The 25,055-nt window shown below is 42.7% G+C and overlaps 2 protein-coding genes across 5 annotated transcripts; one reads left to right on the top strand and one right to left on the bottom strand.

The window, feature by feature from the left end:
• The first annotated feature begins 139 nt into the window (after window positions 1–139).
• Window positions 140–13,973, top strand: SRPRA (SRP receptor subunit alpha). The gene is made up of 14 exons (XM_081961295.1): window positions 140–367; window positions 3,282–3,365; window positions 4,124–4,287; window positions 5,772–5,932; window positions 6,096–6,258; window positions 6,907–7,060; window positions 7,357–7,466; window positions 8,596–8,714; window positions 9,630–9,716; window positions 10,477–10,649; window positions 10,878–11,091; window positions 11,278–11,441; window positions 11,948–12,046; window positions 12,442–13,973. The coding sequence occupies exons 1-14, from the start codon at window positions 242–244 to the stop codon at window positions 12,568–12,570; spliced, it is 1,947 nt and encodes a 648-aa protein (XP_081817421.1). The 5' UTR covers window positions 140–241; the 3' UTR covers window positions 12,571–13,973.
• A 354-nt stretch (window positions 13,974–14,327) lies between these two features.
• On the bottom strand, window positions 14,328–24,666 carry FAM118B (family with sequence similarity 118 member B). 4 transcript variants are annotated; one of them, XM_081961308.1, is made up of 8 exons: window positions 24,552–24,666; window positions 20,209–20,292; window positions 19,486–19,738; window positions 18,661–18,888; window positions 17,841–17,969; window positions 16,756–17,041; window positions 16,136–16,192; window positions 14,328–15,635 (listed from the first exon to the last, which is right to left on the bottom strand). In XM_081961308.1, the coding sequence occupies exons 2-8, from the start codon at window positions 20,283–20,285 to the stop codon at window positions 15,616–15,618; spliced, it is 1,050 nt and encodes a 349-aa protein (XP_081817434.1). In that variant the 5' UTR covers window positions 20,286–20,292; window positions 24,552–24,666; the 3' UTR covers window positions 14,328–15,615. The 4 variants fall into 4 exon arrangements, with proteins under 4 accessions (XP_081817434.1, XP_081817432.1, XP_081817433.1 ...); XM_081961306.1 differs by lacking the exon at window positions 24,552–24,666 and adding an exon at window positions 24,319–24,391; XM_081961307.1 differs by lacking the exon at window positions 24,552–24,666 and adding an exon at window positions 24,319–24,364 and having other exon boundaries at window positions 14,328–15,795.
• Window positions 24,667–25,055: the final 389 nt, after the last annotated feature.

Below are 25,055 nucleotides of genomic sequence, written 5' to 3'. Positions count from 1 at the left end.
AAGTGATAAAGGCGACGACGTGTCTGGCGTCCGAAACAACTCTTCATTTTCTATCTCTATCAGCTACGTAAGTCCCGCCCCTCCCGGGGACGGGGTCCAATCAGACCTCTGGTGCCCGAGTTGCTTCCGGCGGATGTGAGTAGTATTTAAGAGAATAATCTGACGTGGGTAAGGGAGTCGGGCTGGTTTCCCGGCGTCTTCGGTCCCTTCGTCCCCTAGTTTCCCCCCTTCCCCCCCGGCCATGCTCGACTTTTTCACCATCTTCAGCAAGGGGGGGCTCGTCCTCTGGTGCTTCCAAGGCGTGCGCGGCCCCGCGGCGGCCTGCACTGCGCCGGTGAACGCGCTCATCCGCTCTGTCCTCCTCCAGGTAAGAGCCAACCCCTCCCCCCCTCTGGCTACGTTTGCACCTGTGGTCTTCGGGGGGGGGGAAGGGTTCGCATGTTTCGTTCACGCTGGGTGACGTCGTGGGGGATGGGATGGGGGAGCCCCAGGGATCTGGGCGGATTTCACGAAGGTTTGTTAATCCTGTGATGGGAGACCACCAGGAGATCACAGGGAGAATTTAGAAGTGGGCAGCAGCCAAATGCTTTCGTGCTGCTGCCAAGAGAGAATGAAATCAAGGAGTCGCCCGGGGCTGAGATCGATTACAGGCAACGTTTACTTTTTATTTGATTATTAAGCTCCTTTTTTGGACCTTCCGTCTCCCCCCATTGCCTTCAACCCTCCACCTCCCAATCAGAGTTTCCATCTGTCTGACCTTTTAGAAGCCTATAGTGGCTTGATGCTAGGATGTAGTTGAAATAACAGGGTTAATTCATGCCTTCTGTATAATGATATAGTTATGCAAGTTATACATACTTACACTTATTGTAATTACACGTTTTCCATGCTGCTGTTGTAACATTACACCCTGTATGCTTAATACAATTGTGCCTGAGTAATAGTTAAGAAGGAGGCCTGAGTAAACTGGCTCTTCCCATAAATTTGCATGGCTATCAATCAATATTTTGAGCAGGCCAGTTCTTGCAGCCTCTTGTAATTGGGGCACTTTGATCCCAATTAATAGTTTATTTCAGTCAGATTATTTGAGACAGATCTTTTGGGCCATAGCTCTTAACTTCTTTCAATATATTTCTGCATTCAAAGCCTGTTTTTTGAGTAAGATGCTCAAAAAACAAAATCTCCCCTCCCTTTCACAATCAGTATTTGGAGTACCAGATGGTTCTGAAGTCTTCAGGACTTGTTTGGCATTATTATCCCTTTATATCTGAAAGCTTCCCTTTAACTGATGGTTTCAAAATCTATCTGATGAGTCAGATTGTACCATGTGTACCATGGGACTGAAGCTATCTGCTTTCCCAGGTCCCTTTTGCTAAGGCATTTAGCAATTTTCAGTTGGTCTTTTTCAACTTTGCCTTTGCTTGTTAAGAAGGCATGATATTAATGAATTGGTATATAGTACTCAAGCATCTCATGCTAGTCCAAGATAAGTTACCGTATTTTTCATAGTATAAGATGCACCGGAGTATAAGACGCACCAAGGTTTTGAAGAGGCAAATTTAAAAAAAAAAGAGTAAGTAGGTAGAGGGATAGAGAGGGAGAGAAAGAGAAATACAGTAGGTAGGGGGAGAGAGAGAGTAGTTAGGTAGATAGGTAGATAAAGGGATAGAGAGATAGAGAGAGAAGGTAGGTAGAGGGATAGAGAGAGAGAAATAGAAAGAAAACCTCCCCAAAACGGCCCGTTTTCGTGGTTTTTTTTTTTAAAAAGGCATGAATAACGGGGGGGGGGGCTTGCAGAGTGCTCGTGGGGGGGGCAAAAACGAGCAAAAAACGGGGTACGTTTTTTGTCAAAACAATTGCATGCATAGCCTTATGGAGGCTTATAGAGTGCTGCTAGGGGCTGGGGGGACAAAAACGGACTGTTTTTTGCTCATTTCTGCCCTCCCCATCCCCCAGGAGCCTCTCTGAAAGCCTTCATAAGGCTATGCACAGCCATTTTGGGGCTTCGGGAGGCAAAAAATACTGTATTCGGTGTATAAGACTCACCCAGATTTTCAGCCTCTTTTTTGAGGAAAAAAGGTGTGTCTTATACTCCGAAAAATACAGTAATTATAAGAGGTTTTCATTGATTTTGGACTTCCAGACTCTGAAATAACCCTTCTTAAATTGGTTTTTAAAATTTATTTACCATACTCAGGTACCACTTCCTGTGCCATGTCTTCTTAAAAAGAGTTGACAAGAAAAGTAACAATAAAATACATTATAACAATGTAAAATTATATTCACTAAGAGGTAATTTTCCAACATTCATATTCATGAGTTTTTAACAGGACCGCATACATTAAGTTAGATCCTAGATCTCAAGGTGGAGAGCCTGGATCAGTGGAGCCCCACAGCAGAAAAGGATCGTCTGGAAATAGCTGTGAGATGCCTTTCATTGGTTCTACACACACACATGTTGCCACCAGAAGCCGTATAGCAAGAAATGCCCAAACGAGAACATTCTGTACTTCATCGTATTCATCTGACTTTTTAAAAAGAAATATTAATTTTAAGAAATCGGCTATCATGCAAGTTGCAATCGGCTAATTAGTAAGATTTACTGAGAACATCATAAATTGATTTCAACCAGGTTCCACCTAGGACAGGGGTGTCCAAACTTGGGGACTTTAAGACTTGTGGACTTCAACTCCCAGAATTCCCCAGCCAGCTGGCTGGGGAATTCTGGGAGTTGAAGTCCACAAGTCTTAAAGTTCCCAAGTTTGGACACCCCTGACCTAGGATCACAGATAGATCACATTGAGCTGAATTCCCTTTTGGTCATTAGCATTGTGTTTGCTCTCTGTTTTGTATTTTTTTACAAAACTGTCTAGGTTTTACATAAATTGGGTCTTTTAGTTTATTGTTTGTTTTTCCATCGTATGTTGGCCAGAGAGACATCGAGTTGGGCAGCCTTATAAATCCAGTAAATGAATAACGGCTGGGACACATGCGCGGGGGGGCTGCTCAACTAGCACTACAAAAGCTTTAAAACCTTCCCATGGTCCTCATATTGTTGAATGAATTGCGGTATACTTTTAGCGGGGACCGGTTGAATCTCTCGAAAGCTAAGGTCTTGTGGGGAGGGGGGGGGAACGGTGTGCTTATTCAACCACTTGCGCATTGGAGATTGCCTCTCTCACATGGGTCTGCACACTAGTCCCCACTGCCAAGAATAATTGCAGGAGCTACGTTGGACATGCGGCTCTTGTGTTTCATTATGTTAATTTTCTACTTTTCAGGAGCGAGGTGGCAGCAACTCTTTCAACCATGAAGCCCTTACACTTAAATATAAGCTGGACAATCAATTTGAGCTTGTATTTGTGGTGCGTATGCAGCTTTTGTGCTGAAAGAAAAAGGCGTCCAAAAGCAAATGAATACTAGACTGAAATTAAAAAGTTTCGTTATTGTCTTAAATTCTGGAGAGGTAGAACAGGTGAAAAACACGTGGCCCTTTACAAGTGACTGAATTACAACTCCTTGTAGTGTAGTTAGCGATGAAGAACGTTACGAGTCACAGCTCAGCAACATCCTCTTCCTTCCCAATGTTGTCATCCTATTGGGTTGAGGGACACAAATCACACCCTTGTCGTGGAATGTTTAATCCTGCCTTGTCTGATAAGCTATGGTTGGCTGGAACCACCAGATGTGACGCCAGAACCAAATGCATCTCATGTTTTATGGAGTCTGTAAGCCTAGGGTGTCAGTGGTAGCAGGGACTTATAAATGTTCTTTTCTGTTTGAATCATTCATCTGTTTAGAACAGTGTTTCTCAACCTTGGCGACTTTAAGTCCTATTGACTTCAACTCCCAGAATCCCCCAGCCAGCACAGCTGGCTGAGGAATTCTGGGAGTTGAAGCCCACAGGACTTAAAGTCACCAAGGTTGAGAAACACTGGTTTAGAAAGCACACTAAGAAATCTAGCCTTTTGGGGGTGTCTTTCTGCTTGTGTGGAAAGAAACATAGAATGGAGGCAACTGATTCATATTGCGGACTATTAAGGCAGAGAAATTTGCATATCTTTAAATATGAGCCCTCTTAACTACGTGCCTTTTTTCTTACCACACGGCTTCTCTTTTGCAGGTTGGATTTCAGAAAATCTTGACTTTAACCTATGTGGATAAGTTGATAGATGATGTCCATAAGGAGTTCAGAGATAAATATCGAAACGAGTTTCAACAGAAGGGAACTCTTGGGATCCTTAATGGCACCTTTGATTTTAAGGAGGACTTTCTACGTCTCCAACGGTAACGGAATCATCCCTTTTGTGGTCACACACACACACGTTCTCCTGGGGTTGACTTATCCCAGTTGCTTTATCTTTTGCAGCTGAAAGACTGCAGTGGGAATCACTGAGAGCTGGGCAAAATGAAAGGCTGTGGGTGGTCCTTATATTCAGTTGTTCAGTTCAGTTGTTGTGCCCTTTGCGGAAGTGTACTTTAGGAATTTTGAAGCTATTTGCTTTGTCTTGGCTACCAAATTAAATTAGTGTTCAAAAAAACCACCCATTCCAGTGCTGCAGAGTTCTTCCCAGCTATAGGCTAGCGTGTTAACTGTACCCAGACTTAGGACTGGTGATATTGAGATAGGTAGCTTCATGTTCCATCAGTTTCTTAGATTCCTGGCCACTGAGAGTGCTGGCAAGTGGGACTTGATCCAGAATAATGGAAGTAGTAAGAGCTGTGGTGGCGCAGTGGTTAGAATGCACTCTTGCAGGCTAATTCTGCCCACAGCCAGGAGTTCAATCATGACCAGTTCAAGGTAGACTCAGCTTTCTACCCTTCCAAGGTTGGTAAAATGAGGATTTAGAATGTTGGGGTCAGTAAGCTGACTCTGTAAACTGCTTAGAGAGGACTGTAAAGTAATATGAAGCCTGAGTGCTATTGCTATATATTTCTCCTTTAAAGTAGATCATAGCCAGGGTTCCTAAACATTTTGCCATCACATCTGCCCTTAGTGTAATCTCCACACTAGAGGCACTGTACGTACCTCCTCTAAAAATCGAAGCACCAAAATGACAATGAGAACAATACAATTAACCTTTAGGAAATGCAGTTTATTGTAATAATACACAACTAATGCCTTTCTTCTTCACGCCCCTGGACTCTTGTCAGAACTTTCCCAAGGGAGGTTGACCTCACAGGCTGGGGAATCCTGGCTTAAGGGATATATATAATCTTGCTAGGAGATGTTTTCTTCTGACTAACAGAAATAGAACTGACACAGAGTGTTATGCAAACATCTTGACAAATCTTGAACTTTCCTTACCATCTCCCTGCACAAAAGGGGAAAGGAATTTGAAATATCTGTTTGTGATAACAAACTTATCTTATAAAAGTATGGATGTATGCCATGCGTGCAACCCATATTTAGAAGCTAGGCGATTACGCCAAGATAAGATCAGTTAATACCCTCCTATGCTAAGAATAATTCAGAAGGGCCCTATTTTTAGGATCAACCAGAAAATTGATTTATAATACAATCATTCTTTAGGAAATATTGTGAAGGGTATATTCACAGACACATTTGATGAGCAAAATCCTGGGAAGAAGATAGAATCACTGCAAATAACATTGAAAAATAGCTGCACAGATCAAAACCATGTCTTGAGGTTCCCCACAGGAGAAAAGAAGGAATGGAGGGAAGCAGATTCTACGCATTAAACTTGTGGGGTTTTTTTTTCCATGTCATTCCTAATATTACATGATTTTTTTTTCCTCTTTCCGATCAGGGAAGCAGAGGAGAGCAGTAAAATCCGAGCTCCCACTGCCATGAAGAGGTTTGAACAATCAGCAAAGTCCCAAAAAACCGTGAAGTCTATGATAGAAACTCGGGGAGAGAAACCAAAAGAAAAAACTAAGAATAAGAAAAACAAAGGTTCCAAAAAAGAAGGTGAGTTGGTATTGGAGCGAGCAATGACTCAGAACCCCGAAGAGCGACGGGCTTCGTACTTGTGGTGCCTTGTAAGTTGAGGGTACATTCAGCTTCAAAACTGCTTTCTGCCCATTCCTGCTTCACAATCTTGTATGGGACAGTGACAATTTTGTTATTTCAGCTCAAGGAAATGAAATGGCTGCAGCTCCCAAAACTGCTCCTGCCATTAAGCTGGACCCTCCTCTTGAAACGGAGGAAAAGGAAGAGCTGAGCAAGGATGAAATTCTGAGGAAGAACCGGGAAGAATTCTTCAAGAAACGGCTGAAGGGTGGAGAGAAGTCCAAGTAAGTGAGGCCAATAGCTGGACGAGTTGAATGTCTCTTATTTCTTCATCCAACAGAACCTAACTTGGAATGGTTGTATTTGTGCAGACGTGAAATGTTTCATTTTCAGAGACACTTCCAAGTGAAGGGCCTCTTTGATGTTTCTTTGCAAAGCAGGCGTAAGTGAAGTGAAACAAGAAGTGAAGTGGCTGTGGTGCTTCACTTTGCTTTGTCCAGCGGCCACCCTCTAAAACTCCATTAACCGGAAGCTGCTTCTGGGCAGGCACAAAACATGGGACAAAGACCTCTTTCAGTGAGGAATTGCCAGAAGAGGTTTCGTAGTAATGCAAACTGCCTCAGCAAGACCAACTATTTTAACAAGATGAGAGAGATTAACTAGATGAGAAGTGTAGTATACAACACAGCTTGATCAGTGTCGCAGATTACAGGTGCCATGTTCTCAAGCAGGATTGCCAAAATCTCACCAAACATTGAAATCTCGCTTGTTCTGAGCAGTTTATTATTTCATTAGATGGAACTGGGGGAAATTTGTACTTCTAATCCCTTGTCTCTGTGGTCCAACCGAGTCGCATGTATTGTCATTTGGAACAGGAATTCTGCTTAGCTCAGTACAAAGAACTAACGGATTCTCCCTTTTGCCTTCCTTAGCAAGTCTCCAAAGCCGGATGCTCAGAAGGACAAGGGGAAGAAGCCCCGTGTGTGGGATACAGGGAACTCTAATGCCAAAGTACTTGATTATAGTAACTCTACTACTAATGGAAATACAGACGCTTGTCCCATGGAGAATTATGATGCAGAAATGGTAAGATCTCCACTTTCCTGTCCTTCTGGTGGGTTTGTCTGGGGCCTCGACCCGGATTCTCCTTAGCTAAAGTGGTTTTTCTTGCACTGAAATCTTCAGCGCAGATTATCAGGGCCTCTATATCATGAGACATTAGTACAGATGTAGCCATTAAAGCAAGTATGTTGTTCTAATCAATCGCTGGGCCACATTTGCAAAAGTAAAAGGTTAACTGAATTCCGCTTTAACCACTGTTCAATTAAGCCGCAATAAGCGATGTTTGCTCATGGGCCTAAGACAAACTGTTTCCGATTCAGCTACTGGTAGATGGAAGTCGTGAGCCTGGCCGTCTTCTCGATCTTGAGTATGATAGTGAAGAGGATCCTGGAGAAGAGGACAAAGTGGTTCCAAACTCTTCAAACGTAAGGTAAAATCCCTGGTAGTAACTTGCAGGTGTGGATGCCCTTGTGGAGTTTCCTTGGTTTTATGGATTGTAACTTTTAATGCGTTTATGGCTTTAGAGCAATCCCAATCTTGGCAATTTTCAGGTATATGGACTTCAACTCCCAGAATTCTACAGCCAGCATCATCATTTCTATGAATTCTGGGAGTTGAAATCCATTCATCTTCATACCAAGATTGGGAAATGCTAGTTTAGAGTAATGTGTGAACACAGTCTCTGGTTGCCGTTGTCCTGCTTCAGACAGAATCCCTCTGGTGTTGGAACAAGAAGTAACTGCCATAAAGAACAGCTGCAGGGCATGACAGGCCTCTGAAATTATGTCTATTTTCATATGGAAAAGAGCGAGCCAGAAGTAAAATAGACAGTCAGCATATTCATGACACGTCTTAATTCCCAATCTTCGTCTCCCTTACTAATACGTATGTCTATGCCTTTTCCCATCTTGTAGCATAATTCTCTTTTCAATAAAACAAAAATAAAATGCCAGTCACATAATACTTAGTATGTAAATGGTTTTGCCTGCACACATGTAAGCACTTTCCCAATTCTGTGACTTTGTTCTCATGATTTGGGAACATGTTTCAAGAAACCAGTGTCGGTTTGGAGGTAGCTTGCAAAAAGGGTGAGCTGATGTTCTTCAGATGTTCTGCTTTACAACTGTCATAAACCATTGGTCACATTGACCAGGGCTTATGTTTAACTGAAGCGCAAAACAATTGGAGGATATCAGAGTGAGGATCCTAATGAAGGAACATGCTCCTAAGCAACTGCCATTCTATATATTTGTAGCTCATGTGTTTTTCAGTATCTCCTTCCCTCCTTTTTTGGCAGTTAAGGTTTTGTCCACCCCATGTCAGCTTGCTTAGAGAAGTTGTGAAATGTTTCAAAACAAGATCATATCACTAAATGTCTATGGAGTTTCTCAGTCATGCAGGTCATGGTTGTCCCAAAGGTGCTTTAGTCCACTTGCCTCTTGAAAAAGCACCTTTGGGACAAGATCATATCACTATTTTCCGGAAGAGAAGGGACTTGAGGAAACTCCTTTATTTAATTTGCTTTTCCCACTATGTTGACCCCCTCCTTTCTGTTTCAGCAAGAAGAAAAGTGGTCTTGGAGGCATGTTTGGGATGCTGAAAGGACTTGTGGGTTCTAAAAGCTTGTCAAGAGAGGATATGGAGTCTGTGCTGGAGAAGATGAAGGATCATTTGATCGGTAAGACTGAATTCCTTTGGCCAGAGGCCAATTTTGGACTTCACACAGTGATGCCACATCGAGACACTCTACTGATTCCTCCAGCAGAGTCAGAAAAGCTGGCCATGTTGTTAGTTGGGACTTGGAAATGATGGATTTCTTTCTTGAAGGTTAAATGAAAGATAGGTAGAGCAGGGAAAGAGGGTTTCAAAATTTGCAGTCCCCAAATTTCTTACAAAATGCATTTTGTATCATATCTTTTATTCCTTCTTGATTCTATTTTGGGAACAAAGTCTCCTTGGTTTAAAACCTACTCGAACACCCCAAATGCCTTTGACTTTCCTTACGTTCAGTTGATCCTCCAGTTAAGATCCAATCTTCTAATCCAGGAATATTGGAGATTGGACAAAGGCTGCCCAGTTCTTTGTCTAGATCTGTATACTGTGACATCATCTGTTGGTTTTTTAGAGTTGTATAGAGGCTGTGGGGATATGTAGAAGCTCTATATCTTGAAACATCAGTCGGGTTTAGGAGGATTTGAATTTATAGCAGGACGGAGCAGCCCGCAAATCCCCTTTCCACAGCCCTTCTAGTTTTGATGTTAAGATGTCCCTTTGTCTCTCTTGAATAAATGAAAACTGGAGGGAAACCTTTTTTCATAAGATCAGCAGCGACGTCTACACTTCCTTTCCTCCCTCATATTCACAGCTTAATTCCGTCTTTGAAGCATTAGATTGTCTGCATGCGCAGGGCTTACTATTTCCCAAAGCGACTTCCTCACTACTGAAGGGCTCAGCTGAGAGATGCTGGCTTCAAATCTAGAATGACTGTAGGCGGCACCGTCTTACCTCAGTTGTTACAAGACTCAGGTGCCTTACAATACAAACTAGAAACATTACATTCTTAACTCACAATGTGCCTTTTCTTTTCCCAAAGCGAAGAACGTTGCTGCTGAAATTGCAGTCCAGTTGTGTGAATCTGTTGCAAAGAAACTGGAAGGCAAAGTGATGGGTACCTTCACTAGTAAGTGTTTCTAACTTTCTGGTAGCTTTCCTCCGACTATCTCATCTGTTGGGATCATCCTCGGATACGGAACCAGATACACTCATTCATCGTGGAATCCATCTATCAAAGTAGCCCAAGTTGGTTTTTCTGGATTCGATTGTTCACATTCTTCCATCAGAAAAGGCGGCATACATCACAGTAGAGCTATGACACTTAATTTGCCAACCAACACTTCATTTGCCCAACCAATTGTCCCCAAATCCCTGGGCCACGGCCAAAAACCCATAGCCCGTTCAGAACTGAGCTCCACTTGTACAAGCTTCACACTATTCCATGCACACCTGCCTCTCCCATGGAACCACCCCCCATCCCCCCCCCCCCCACTGGGCTGCCAAGACAGAAAGGTTGGGAACCGCTGCAAGAGAGAATACTGCAAGTGTACCAGTCTGTAGTGACTTCTGTTGCTCTATTCCATTCCCACCTAGAAAGAGATTGCGTTAAGCCCAAAGCATCATCGGCCAAAAGAATATCTCATCAAATGTTTTAGGTATGTTTTGATGAGGGGTGGAAGGAGATACCTGCACAGAAACATTACCCATGTGGCATACCTAAGAGAGTAACTAGGCTCAGTTTGCCGTAGTTCAGTTTGCCGTTTGCTGTTATCCTTGATTAATCTTGTCCCAGATTATCTGTTCTCCATATTCGCTAAGGGGTATGGGAGATTCCTATGAAAGTACACCATATGGAGGAAATATATTCCTCATTTTCAATTTTCCAGCGGTGACCTCAACTGTGAAGCAAGCCCTTCAAGAATCTCTGGTGCAGATCCTCCAGCCTCAGCGCCGTGTGGACGTCTTGCGTGATGTGATGGATGCCAAGGTTCACCGCCGACCTTACGTTATCACTTTTTGTGGTGTCAATGGAGTTGGGAAGTCAACCAACTTGGCCAAGGTATCGTAGAGGCTTACCTTTGTGTTTGTAAGCACTTCTTGCTGAAGGTCTTCTGCTATGAAGCACGGTGTAAAATGTTGCTCATTTTCTTGATTCCCTACCTACCTCAGAGGAAAATGCAGGAAAGATGATTCTGCTGTCCTTAAAGATAATATATTAATTTATTAATACATCGGATTCTGTGCTCGGAAGACTTAGCAAGCTCATGTTCTTCTGCCCACCCTCCAGATTTCTTTCTGGCTGATTGAAAACGGGTATAGTGTCCTCATTGCTGCCTGTGATACCTTCCGCGCTGGAGCTGTGGAGCAACTACGTACTCATACTCGCCGCCTGAATACTCTGCACCCACCAGAAAGCCACAATGGTCGCACCATGGTGCAGCTTTATGAGAAGGGATACGGGAAGGATGCAGCCGGCATTGCCATGGAGGCAATTTTATATGGTAAGGTCCACGGATTACATTTCTGGCCCCACCCAATCATGTTGGCGCTCGAAATGTCTTTTTTTCTTCTGCCTGCCTGCCTTTGCTCTCCACTTCGGAGGGTGCTACAGAATATAAACCATTCTGACCCAGCCTTACTCCTTTTACCAAGGACGCACCGTTTTACCCATCTTTCTTCCTTGCCAGCACGCAACCAAGGTTTTGATGTAGTTTTGGTGGACACAGCAGGCCGGATGCAAGACAACGCTCCCTTGATGACAGCTCTGGCTAAGCTCATTGCAGTTAACACCCCAGATCTTGTTCTGTTTGTGGGTGAAGCTCTGGTTGGAAACGAGGCTGTGGATCAGCTGGTAAGTCTTTTAGTCATTTGTGGAGGGCGGCTTGAACCATCGTAGTTTGGTTCACATTACAGTGTCGAAGCTCACTATAATATCCAAGCCATAAACCAGAGATGAGCCACTTGCAAATGTTTAAATCCCAGGTGATCTTGCAAGTCATTGAGGATTGTACCTCTTGCATTGTTTTGCAACCTTCTGGACAGTGGTTTTTTTTTTAAACCAAAGGAGCCCTTGAGTGAGGCGTCATTCACTTCCTTTACCTTAACTGCCAAAAAAGGAGGGAAGGAGATACTGACAATGGATTTGAGCCTCACATCAAGCTACAAACCCAGGCATCTAACCCATCTCTCCTTTGAATGGTTATCATACAGTGTGTTACATTCAGGAATTAGGCTGTAGGTCACTTGTGTGGAACTCGGAAGATTCTACCACACATAATATGAACAAAAGACAAAAGTGTATTTATATGCAGAATTTTTCCAAACCCATTTCCTTTTTTCCTTCCACCACTCCTTCAGGTCAAATTTAACAAAGCTCTTGCGGATTACTCCATCGCTCAATCCCCACGTCTCATTGATGGAATTGTTCTCACCAAGTTTGACACCATTGACGACAAGGTAAACGTGGGGTCATTTGAACTCCTTGCTTGAGACAGGCAGAACCTTTGACATGTTTTGGCTGGGGCTGGGGGCGTGTCTTAGACCAGCTTGGCAGCCTCTAGGCAATTTTTTGTGGAAGGCTCAAGAAGCTCCAACTTTCGCTTGCCTAATACGATGGCCACTGCTTGCCCAAACAGAATAAAAGGGCTGCATTTATGGCTGGGGGAAAAAAAAAAACCCCATACTGTTCAGTTTGCTTTGTAGATTAATTATGGCAACAAAAGTATTGATCCCTTTGCAATTATACCCACGGGGATATATAAGGTTGCTTGGCTTAAAAGAGCTTCTAGATTTACCCTGATTTGCTTGGTCCCCTGAAGGTCTGTAACAGGGTCCTTTGCTTTCTTTCCCAGGTTGGTGCTGCAATCTCCATGACATACATCACTAGCAAACCAATTGTCTTTGTGGGAACTGGACAGACCTACTGTGACCTACGCAGCCTTAATGCCAAGGCTGTAGTTGCTGCTCTTATGAAGGCCTAAGCATCCATCATTGCACCAAATCCCTGTTTGCCGATGTCTTAGAATGTGCTTTCCGATGTGACTTTTCCTGGAAGCTTGCCCACCCCCCTCTTCATCCTTTGCTTTCTTACTTTTTTTTTGGTATCGTGCAAGAGAGAATAGAGGAGCGCTAGGGGAAAAAAAAAACAAAATAAAGCCACTGTCCTCATTTCTTTACATATTGCACACTTTCCTCCCTGCAGCGCATGGGGTTCAGTTTTAGAGAGCTGCCTGTCTTCAGTTGTATTCCACTTATTTAAAATGACTTTGTCCTGCTCTAAAGTTCTTTGAGACAAGTCTTTCTCAAAATGCCTACTCTAGAGTATCTATACTCCATGCTCCCTTGTCCAGTAAAACCTTTTTTTCCCCCTCCTTGCTCCCTTGGTCGTTCTCTCTAGTTCCTTCTGGGTTAGTGGTATCACAACAGTTGAGGAAGAGAATTGTGCTCCAGCCCTTGGGGTGAATGACATGCCTCAGATTCTGCCTTGGGACTAAACAGCTGCTCTGGATTACATTTCTGGGGATTAGAAACCAAAGGGGTGACGCCTGGACAAATGGCTCTTTCCTAGCAGTTTTATTAGCCGTCCCCGATTCTTGTGTAGAGCAGAGATAGATAGAGGTCGCTGATGTTGTAGGCTTCATAAGCTGGTTTTGATCACAATTCCCCCAACTGCAGACCAAAAAAGCCCACAACAGAGAAAGGGTAAATTTGTTCTCAGAGGAGGAAGTTTGAATGTGAGGGTTGCCGGTTCCTTCATAAAGTCTTCTCATCAACCCCTTATGCATTAAGTTTGTCTGAATTGTCTACGATGACCCTTCGTGTATCTTTGCACACCATCTTCAAACAACACCAGAGAAGCAGATGGTTGTGTCCCTGAAGATTCTCTAAGGACAGTTCCTTTATCTGGCCCCTTCCCCGGCCAACAGGGTCCTTCCACTAAAGGGAAAAATAAGTCTTTGTGTGGATTTTAATTTTGGCAGATGAGCTTCTGGCCTAAGGAGTGGGTTTAATGATTTCTCTCTCCCCATAAAGAAGTGGGCTCTGGAAGTCACTGCCTCGCCTCTCCTGTCAAGGGGGAGGGATACACAACCAGCCAGCAGGGGCCACTGCATGCCATCCCATCTGCACTGGCTTTTGCTTTCCAAACCAACCTGTCTGCTTCTTTGCCCCCTTCCTCCACTAGGGATAATCCTGGTGGCTGCCTGCTGCATTCCTCCCTTTCCTCCTCCTTTCAGAGTGCCTCTTGATCCTGATAATAAAGTGCTACGTTGAATAACACCAATGTCTCTACAAAGACGCCTTGGTAGCTCGGCATTGCAGATGTGCTCTAGTGCAATAAGTTGAATGCTGCCTGCTGAAAATTTATATAAAATTTCTAAAACTTTTTCTTTGTCTTCCTGAATTTGAAAAGCCGGCTTCTCTAAGATCATGTGTGTGATCAACAGGTTTTCTAGGTGTGCAGATTCCTCACTTTCTGTTCTATTCTTGCTAGACCCACCTGTAGGATTTTAGGGCCTTCAGCTTTGCAGCAGCAGGACTCATAAAGCTGTTGTTGTTGAGAATGGATACATCCCAATGTTACTTTAAGCCTGTAGTTAGATCTGAATAAGCAGGAATAAAGACTACATTCCCTGTCCTGCCACCTGCTCACTGGACAGGTAACAAAAATCCAAAAACTTATTTATCCAGTTGCTTTGCCACTTCGTCTATTAAAGACCAAACTTAACACACAAGCACCAACCCTTCATTTGATTTATTTTTGTCTTGGTATCATACAAACTACCAGATTAGATTGGTCAGTAAACAATAGCTTTAAAAGGTCACAATTTAGTAATATACTGTATAAAAGCAGACAAAACATAGTTAAATAAGTCTGGCTGAGCTAGCTTCAGACCAGCAGTCATCAAACAGGTAAACCACAAATTAGTCAACTATTCTTTTAGTACACTATTGTGCCAACCCAGAATTTGGGTAGTATGTAAACCATGAGTTAGTCAACCAATAGTACTGTATTCATATTAGGCTGATTTACCATCATGATCAGCAGCCATAATTTACACACTGTTCATGTAAATCAGAGACAGATGAACGTTTTTTTAAAAATCCCAGGTTTAAATTTATACAAAGGATAAAAGATTTAGAAAATTAGACCTTCACTTTTTTTTTTTATGTTCATGTGGCTCAGTCCAAATTTTTACAGAATATCAAAGTAGAGGTAATAAGCTCAATTTTGACAGGATTGTTTTTTTTACACAAAACCTAAATAGAAAATGAGATCCGATTGAATAAACATGTCTTCATCTCTGGGGAAATCTCTCTTGGAAAGAGATATAATGGCTTAATCTACTACAATGTTTCCCAACTTCAGCAACATTTAAGTTGTGTGGACTTCAATTCCCAGAATTCCTCAGCCAGCCATGCAGTCATATAACTACAGGACCCGCATACCACTTGCTCTGGCAACATGCCAAGTGTTCTCAGTTACTCCCCGAGTATCTTCCGTTGTTGTCTGTCCTTTCTGAAGGGAGACATTCTAAGAATATGGAGAATCATATAAAAAGGGCTGGCTGGAAACCACACAAAATGGCGAACAGGATTAACGTCTAGCTCCCAGAAGACTGAAAAGGCACAGGTTCGAGTTTACCACCATATGGCAAACCACCAATTATCTCAACCATACATACTTCTAGTAGAGCCCCAGGTTTACGGAGTGGTAACTTAATGGCAGCTTTGAGAAACGCTCTCTTGTAAGAGGGATGGGTGAGAGGACCAGTCTGTAAAATGAAATACAGATCCTCCGTGCATCTCATTACTTCTCTAAGCAGAAGTGATACCTCTCATACCCTAAGGATTCTCGATGCTTAAACAGGCTGGTTATTTTTTCCACAAGGGGATCTTGTAATGAACAGAACGGGAAAACGTCGTGGAATGTACTTCCTGTTCCTCAGCATCAGGGTCTATTAAACCATCTGGAGTGTTTTTCTGTGTTAATTAATCAGGAACAATATCAATGTGTCCTGTAGGTCTCATCCAGTTGGTCCAATCTCTGGCAAATGAATGGACAAATACCTGGATATTACCCTAGTTACTCTACACACGGGAAACACGCAATCTGTTTCACCTGACCAAACCAGGTTGCAGAGAGTTTACTTAGGCTAAGGTGTCCTGTAAAACATGGCAGTTCCCTTTTTAACAAGTATTCCTCCCTAAGAAACAAAAGAAGTTTTTAAATTAGTTCGGTGGCAATAAGAACCATTGGATTTATTGCTTTTCTTCATTTTTCTCTCTGCTAACACAGAACCGTCACAAAAAAAAATCCCCCATCTTAATCTGGCTTATTGGGAGTTTTGAAGCAGGGAAGCATCTACTGCCGTTCTTCCTAGGGCATCTTCCATCCCCTGTAAGATACTTTCTGCTATGTTTAGTCCTAAGCCTCTACCACACGTAAAAAAAAAACAGTTTTAGTGTGAGTGGTAGCTGCTGGTTAGCAAGATTCATCTTCCCAGCTGACTGCAAGGAATTCTGAATATTAAGTAAGTTCTGTACCTTTATTTTCAATGCGCACAGAATTTGTGCCATTCAGTTGTCCCCCCTGTCGGGAACCTGGGAGGAAGAAAAAAAAAGGTATCTTAAAACAGAGTGTAAAATTGAAGAATGTATGAAAGAAATCCAGAAGCATTTTTAGCACCTAAACTAAATCTCTACTTGGAAAACCTCAGAGTCTAAATTTATAAAAAGTGGGTAGGGCCAATACAATCTGAACCAGATTAAGCTGTGTATGTAATTTATATTGATTGTTGTACATTGTAACCTACATTACATTTAAATGTTGTTTAGAACACAGTTAATGCTGCATAAATTATCCCCATCTGTTGCATTAAAAAGAACTCCATGGCGGCGGGGGGGGGGGGGGCACACCTAAGAACCCAGGACATATACCACCCAGCATCACTCTAAAGTGAGATAGACAGATTTTTAAATTTGATAAATCTATGAAATGACTAAGATCTATTTTTGGGAGTTCTGGACACACCAGTAAACTCATCTGTTAGAAAACAAATTTATTTTTATTTATCATAAAAAAGTGACTCTGGGCAGCATACAACCATTGAAAACCCCCAATAAATATAGGAAAATATTCATTTTTAAAATAATGGTTTCCTTACCTGCTTGATTCCAGTTGGAGATCTCATTTGCCAGTCTCTCAAAATATTCTGGCAAGTCCGAGTATTCCTCCCCATAGGAGATGACCTTAATCCCTTTGTCAAGCATGTTCTCTCGGAGCTTCTTAAATTCATCCACATCTCCACGACGCACAAGCATAAAATGCTCCAGATCTGACTTGTGTTTCACAGCTTCAAGGAAGAGGGCTTGGAAGGTTGTATCATCCACAGTCCAACCACAGCCTAAGAACAGGAAAGATTTGGCTTCGTACAACTTCTGGATCTCCCGCTTTAAAGGACAAAAGCACACAAACAAAAAGATAAAATGTCTCTATCTTCATAAGAAAGGGAAAAGTTAGGCTTATGAAAAGAGTAAAAAGCCAACTCCCTCAAATAATTGCAGTGAAAGCATCTGCTTGAAGGCTATTGCAAATACCCATACAAACAGTATTATGATTCAATATTAACAAGACAGCACGATGAAAAAACCCTTCTACAAGGTACTGAGAGAATATTCTAAGGATTAGTTCCCACCTAAAGATGGAGCCATTTCTAAATCTCAACCTGTGCCTGTTCTGGAGGAGCTCAGACCAGAGACAAATAGGAACTGAAGGTCTACAGAGAAAGTTAAGACATGATTATCTTAACCATTCGTGTCTCACGCAAGCCAGGAACAAATCAGAACCAACCCTGCAGATAAACACAGAAACTGTGACTTGGTTTGACCAATTCTGGTCCCCCCCACCTTTTTTTTCCCTAGCCTGTCTGATTAAAAGAGGGTTTTTATTTTTGAAAAAAACAAACAGGATTCAAAGTGTTGATTCTCTACCAAATGATATGGAATAGTAACTCTGTATGTTTAGGAGACATTTCCAGCCTAGTATAGCAGACTGAAGGTGGGCAGAATTGGGGATGAGATGGGAGTCGTTAGGAATCTTGATACATTATCTCCTTCTCCCCTTCCAATTTCAAATGTGCCGCTCCAACACTATGGCTATTTCTAAATGTTTATAAACTCACACATCAAAAATTGCAAACAATCTTTATTCCAAAGTCAACCACATTTAAAAAGAAGCTGCCAGTCTCACCATAACTTCCACGTTGCGTAGGACGTTCTGGTAACCAGCAGGATGAAGCACGATTCCGCTGGGATTTGTGTAGACTCCATGGATATGAAGTACACTCAGCTTCCTCTTCTCCTGTGCCCACTCAAGGACCTATTCAATATAAGCATCTAGGATGAAAATTGCAGTGAAACAACAGCTGGAAGGGTACATCCCCATTCTAGAATCCATAGCAACTTCATGATCACCATGTGTTACTTCAACACTTTGATTTCCCTTTCATTTCTCTGTTGCGGTCTCGTTCTTGTTCCCAAACTTTGTTTCCAAGATTTCAGAAGTAGAACCGAGACTATAAAATGTGTAATTTCAGGGACGTTATATTTTTATTGCTTTTTGGATAGTACGGAACTTCTATAATTGATACAAATATACAACATTTTGGTGTTCAGCTATCAACAGTAGTTTATAGATTCTCTAGAGCAGTGTTTCTCAACCTTGTCAACTTGAAGATGTCTGGACTTCAACTCCCAGAATTTCCCAACCAGAATTGGCTGGGGAATTCTGAGAGTTGAAGTCTAGACATCTTCAAGTTGACAAGGTTGAGAAACACTGCTCTAGAGCAAAGTTTTCATTTGGAATTTCACTATTGGGGAGAGAACCAAGGCAAGCAATGTGCATTTTGACAAGTGTTCATGTATCAAGCTAAGCCACAAAACGGTTTATTTGCTTTTGGCTTAGTGCAGTTTCCAAATCCTACCACTTTTGACTTATACTGAACTTTTTTCATGGGAGACTGCTCCACAAGACGTAACTGCTCTTAGGACAAGAAAAAGGACAGAGTTACCTTCTTCTCATCAGTGAGGTCAAGAGAGTCAAGCTGTTTCCCTTGATCAGCTGCATAAATTTCCAGCAAGTTATCGAAGTTGGTGGTCAGAACAAGGGCACCGTCCTCCATCAGGTGAAGCACTGACCTCAGGAGCCGCTTCCCCGTGTCTTCCATCTTGGACTCCAGGTCATCAAAGACCTCATACAAGCAGTCTTTGAAGAATGAAGAACGGACATTGCTTGTGCGCTGCAAAGGAAACAAGACACACCAAGATCAGAATCTCATGCCACGTGCCCCAAGCAGTGTAGCCTCCCAGATGTGCTGAACTCCAATTCTCATCATCCTAAATAACGTGGTTACTGGAGAGGACACACAAGAAAGGCATCAGATTGGGAAAAGGTGACATGCATCACCAGACTCCATACCTTAACCTGACATAGATTACTATCATCAAATTAATTTGGATGCCCAGCTTCTTCTCTCCACCCAATTTTAGTTCTTTTAAAAGTAAGGTGTGGAGATCTTCTATGGAGGCACATTTTAATGCTACTGATTAAAAGACCATGAGCAGAGGGATGTGTGTCACAGTGACATTATTAGAGGAAGCGCAGCCATAATGCTCAACTTCCTTTGAGGATGGAACTCAAAACAGGACCATTAGCCTTACTGGAAGTGAGTGAGTCAACTATGCTTCTGGTTTCAACACAAAGCATTTCTGCCAATGACATTCAACCGGACAGCTGGAATTTTGCAGAGCCATCCATCCATCTGCAGCTCAGCTATTTTAAGCACATCTTTTATTTCAAGCCTGCAAAAGATTCTCTTCTGGGTGCCTCAACTCACAGGGGACAGTTTCTGGATCAGATCATGAGCAACATGGATGAGGTTTTTATTGTCCTCGAGACACTTCTGAAATTTTCTCCTCTCCTCCTCTTCTAGTAGGTCGAAATCAATCGCAGCATCCAGCAGGGCCTGGATTAAGCCCTTCCAAGACTTCAAGGCTGGCACTTGTGGAGCCACTGCTGCACTGATGCCTGTTCCAATCACTAGGACTAGATCCTGGGGCTTTTTGCATTTTAAACTTGGCAGGAGTTTCCTACAACCAAAGAGGACAGAAGGGAAGATATGAGCATAATTAATGACTACATTTCTCTCTTGCCTTTTCTCCTAGGAGCCTAAGTACTTGATCCTTTCCATTCATCTTCCAAAGAGTGCCATGAAGTAGGTTGTTTTGTGAACTAATGACTGGGAAACAGCCAGAATGCTTACAGTTCTATAAAGGATAGCAGAGATAGATCTGTACAGTCTTAACAATTCTGATAGTTATATTTGCAAGGTTAGCTACACTGAACCAAAAGCAGAGGAAAAATAGAAACTGACCTAAAGAAAGTATTCCCCGTGAGAAATGAAAACAGAAAGAGAACTGCCTACTGGACTGAGGAAATTTCAGTCTGGAAAACTGTTCTTTGAAGAATATCTCCCCACACATGCCAGAGAAGTGGCCAAAATTTATTTTCACTTCCAATTCAGCAACTACAGAGATCCATTTGAAAGTATCCCACCTACCTAGGCTTCTTTGCAGCTGGCATGCCGTCCTCCAGCAGAATTCCTTTGTGCAGCTTGAGATTCACATTAGAAGCCATCCAGTTTCTAGGATGAAAAAAGTTTTATATCAGGAAGCTATATTCTCCAAGCAAGAGAAGATGCACAAGCTTTTAATACGGACACTGACCAGCATTCCGAAGGTTGTGAACTCAATTTTAAGCCCATTATTTCTAATGACTTCACCTGCTGATCAAGGGCCAAAGCAGTGCTACCTTGTACCCTATTCATATACTTAGTTAGATGTTACCATAGGATAAAATACTCTTTACAAATGTAAAACTGTAATGACACATAACAATAACAGAAGCAGCACACCCAGATCTGCCAGGTACATCTTTACCTATAGGGGCATTTTTCTCTTGCAGTTTTCCTCCATTTTATCTATAATTCTATTTTACCTTGAGGTCTCACTTTTTCATTCTGAGATAGCCCCGGTCAATTCCACAAACTAATTACTACAGAACACACTGATTCAATCCTTTTATGAGACTGCTAACAAAGGATAAAAAGACCAGATTAAAAGGGAGCTTATGAAAAAAAAATGAGAAAGATAAATTTATGTAAAAATCTCTGAAGGCAAGTTGTCCTTTAATTCAGCAAACACTCAACAAACAGCCTAAAACTCTAGAACAGTGTTTCTCAAACTTGGGGACTTTAAGCTATGCTGGCTGGGGGATTCTGGGAGTTGAAGTCCACAGGACTTAAAGTCGCCAAGTTTGAGAAACACTGCTCTAGAATAAAAGCTGGATTAGTTTAGGAATGCCAGGAATAAGGGTTGTATCCCTGTTCTTCGGATATTAAACATCTTGGCAAGAGGTCTTCTCATCAAAAAGTTGCGTAAGTCCTCAGATGTGATTTGAGAAATAGGGTAGTGACTTCTTGTAGATTAAATGTGATTTGCTGTTTAGAGTTAAGGGCTTCACCAGCAACTTTGGCAACATTCTATTCTCCTTCCTCTTTTTGTTTTGAAAACCAAGCGCAAGTCAAAAGTTGTATTCTATATTTGCCATCATCTTGCTAGGAGGGAAAGAATTCCCAGATATTCCATGCTTGCTGGGAAATTTGGAGTGATTGACCAATCCCCTTGGGACGCGCCCGAAGACTGCAGCTAGTTCAGAACGCAGCCGCGCGGGTAGTCATGGGGAGTACAAGGTACTCCCATGTAACACCTCTCCTGCGCGAGCTGCACTGGCTGCCTGTGGTCTTTCGGGTGCGCTTCAAGGTTCTGGTTACCATCTTTAAAGCGCTCCATGGCACAGGGCCTAGCTACCTGCGGGATCGCATCCTCCCACACACATCCCTGCAGCCAATTCGCTCTCACAGGGAGGGGCTTCTCCTGGTGCCGTCCACTAGGCAATGCCAACGGGCGACACCGAGGAGTAGGGCCTTCTCTGTGATGGGCCCAACCCTCTGGAATGACCTCCCCCCCGACATTAGAACCACTACTGACCTCCGCTCCTTCCGACAGAAATTGAAGACTCACCTGTTCCGACTGGCTGGTCTGGCATAATTATAACGTTTTCCTCCTGGCATACACACTTTTATTGGTTTTTAGAGGGATTGTCTCTTTTAAATTTAATTTTACAGGATATTGGGATTTCAAATTTTGTATATCCTGATTTATTTATTCAGCTGTACAGTTTGGCATATCTTTTATCCTCCTCACATATCTATTTATTTAATAATTTTAACTTGTTATATTTTTGCTACGGACTGTACACCGCCCAGAGTCCCTTTTGGGAGAGGGGGCGGTCTATAAGCGCTAATAAATAAATAAATAAATAAATAAATAAATAAATAAATAAATAAATAATAAAACATTTATAGAACACTTATTGGGGAAGGAGACCAGTTTGGTATAAAGGAAAACGACAATGGCAGATCGCTTCTGAAAATCTTGTCAAGAAATCTTCAGGGACCTCTCTAGGCAATTGCCAGGAGTCAAAAATGATTTGAAGACAAACACAGAGACACGAAATTGGAAGGTTACGGTGCAGTGTACCAATGGTAGTCTAAATCAAAATGCCTAGTAAACAAGCATACATAGTTTAATCTCCATTGTATGTTGATCTTTAACCATGATTTGTAGATCACGATGCAGAATTTCCAGAAATCATGACTCATACGCAAAAAGTCAAAATACTGATCAATCCCAAGGCACATAATGTGGAAAGCTAAATCTCCAAATGTCTATGGAAATTCTCAGTCATCTAGGTCATGTTTGTTTGTCCCAAAGATGTTTTTTTCGAGAAGCAACTGGACTTGAAGATATTTCGCTTCTCATCCACGAAGCTTCTTCAGCTCTGAGGAAGCTTCTTGGATGAGAAGAGAAATGTCTTTAAAGAAAAAACAGAAAGTCCAGTTGCCTCTCGAAAAAAACACCTTTGGGAAAATATGGCAAGCTGCAAAGATTGATAAAAGAGCAATGAGCAATGTAAAGGTGCATCCACCACACCTCTTGGCTTTGTGTGTTGGATCCAACAGCAACCGCAGTATGAATCAGTTTTACTGTCCTTAAGTTACAGATCAGAGACTAGCTGTAAAGCTAATAATAGAAAGCCTTAATCATCAGAGTGCAAATCACTCTGCACTCTGCACCACATACAGATCATCCCCCAAAGGAGTCACTCTGGAGTCCAGGACAATCTATTCACACATGAAGGATTTAAATCCAAGGCATTTATAAACCAACTGAACTCTGAACTCTTACTTCCTGGTTCATACTTTTACCACACCAAATCAACATTAAATCCCCCACCCCACCCCGCATTTCTGGGAAGTTAGTTAGTTGCCAAACATGATCTGTTGAGATGAAAAGCAGGAACCGAAAGAATTTTTGAGATGCAGGAACTATCTGGTTTCGACCTTGATTAATGCTGACAAATAGTGTGCCATTACAAAATTTCCATACTTCCTGATTAAAAAAGAAACCCTCTACCAGTTCGGAGAAACCACCAACTTCAAAAAGACACACACATTCCAACACATTCCACCCCAAACACACACAAATTGGCAAGGGTTTTATTTTTTATATATATTTTTAACTTCAATATATGATGTCTTCTGGATTTTCAAGACCAATAATCAAAACATTGTCTTTTGGCAGGCGGCTTAGATCCCTAATCTGCCGTTTTCTCCAATGAATCTGTTCTCCCTACTTACATCCCAAGAAAACAGCCAACGTGTCTCACTGCAAAGAGAATCGGTCAGATTACACTCCATTCACAGATTGGGCTAAACCAGACAGAGGTATTTTACTGCTCTTAAATCACATCTGGTGGCCCTTTGGCTGTCCTTGTCTGGTCTCTGATATTAGAAATCAAATGTAAATAAGACGCAACATGTATTCGTAGCAGCTAATCAAAACTAGGTAATTTACTGGGTGATATATATATATATACACACACATACACACAATGTGTGTGTGTGTGTATGTGCATGTATGTATGTATGTTACAACCCCTGGTATGCCCAAATATGAGAGCTAAATAGTTTGAAATAGATCTATACTAGTCTCCCTTTATTTATCAGCACAAATACAACACACACACACACACACACACACACATATAAAAGGGAGCAGATTTCAGTTCAGCCTATGGGTTCAGCCCTCCACAACCGTCCCAGTTTCTCACTGTTCACAGTTTTTATTAGCTTATAATACAAAATACAAAAGAAAACAGTAGGAAAAATCAGGGTCCCAGGTTCTCGTGCTTCCCCCAATTAATTGCTCGTCCCTGATCTAAACCAAAAAGGGATCCCTTTCTGTTTGGTGTTTGGGTTCGGATTCATATGGAAATCTTCGGAGGGGGGGGGGAGCTTGCAAGCCACAATTTATAGCTTAGTCAATTTATAGCTTAGTGCAAGCCTTTGCCAGTCCAAGGGTGCCACCGGAGCCCCTTTGCAAGTGCTGCAAAGCGGGGAAATGAAAGGGGGGGGTAGCAACCTTTCGAGACACACACACACCCCTGTACTGAGGGGAACCTTGGGAGCAGCTCCTCTTTTACACACACACACACAACTGCAGACGGAAACTCGGGAGCAGCTCCGCTTTTACACATACACACACACCCGCACTGAGGAGAAACTCGGGAGCAGCTCCCCTTCCAAGCAGGCGGAGGGGCGAGGGCGGCCATTGAGCCACAGCCGGGGCGCCCAGTAGGCGACGAGGGTCGCGAAACAGCCCCAACCCGCCTGCAGTCGCCGCCACCACCACCATCCCCAGCCCAGTCAAAAGTCCCGGCCTCGCGAGCGGAGCCTCCCGCCCAGTCAACGCCGCCGCGGGCGGCGCGAAACCCGCTTACCTCACGGCGGGAGAGGAGAGCAACCGGCGCCGGAAGGAGCGGCATCTCCTTCCACACACACACACACACACACAGCAACGAGTCTAGATCCTAGAGTGCCTCCCGCCCCGCCCCCTCCGCCCCTCCGCCCCTCCGCCATGTATCCTCTTTCCTCGCTTGCATGGATAACAGACCATAGTAGAGAGGAGAAAGTGGAGTCGGTGATTCCGGGTTTCGTAACAGGTTTTTTTTTTTTTTACAATTAAATAGGGAAATCAGAAAGGTTGCTGAGAGATGAACCTAAGCTGGATTCTTTCTTCTGCTAAGTTATAACGTTTAGCATTATAACTATGTTGTCTTGTGCAAGTATCGTGTATATGAGATAAGCCCTTGTAGACTGGTGAGATTAACCCTTGTAGACCAGTGTTTCTTAACTACAACACTTGACTTCCAAATTGGACTTTTAACTCCCAGAATTCAATGCTGGCTGGGGAATTCTGGGAGTTGAAGTCCACCCATCTTCAA

Source organism: Natrix helvetica (assembly GCF_964273705.1).
Source record: "Natrix helvetica genome assembly, chromosome: 8".
Lineage (NCBI taxonomy): Eukaryota > Metazoa > Chordata > Lepidosauria > Squamata > Natricidae > Natrix > Natrix helvetica.
Note: the sequence above shows the minus strand (reverse complement) of the source record. Positions and strands in the feature narration are given on the sequence as shown.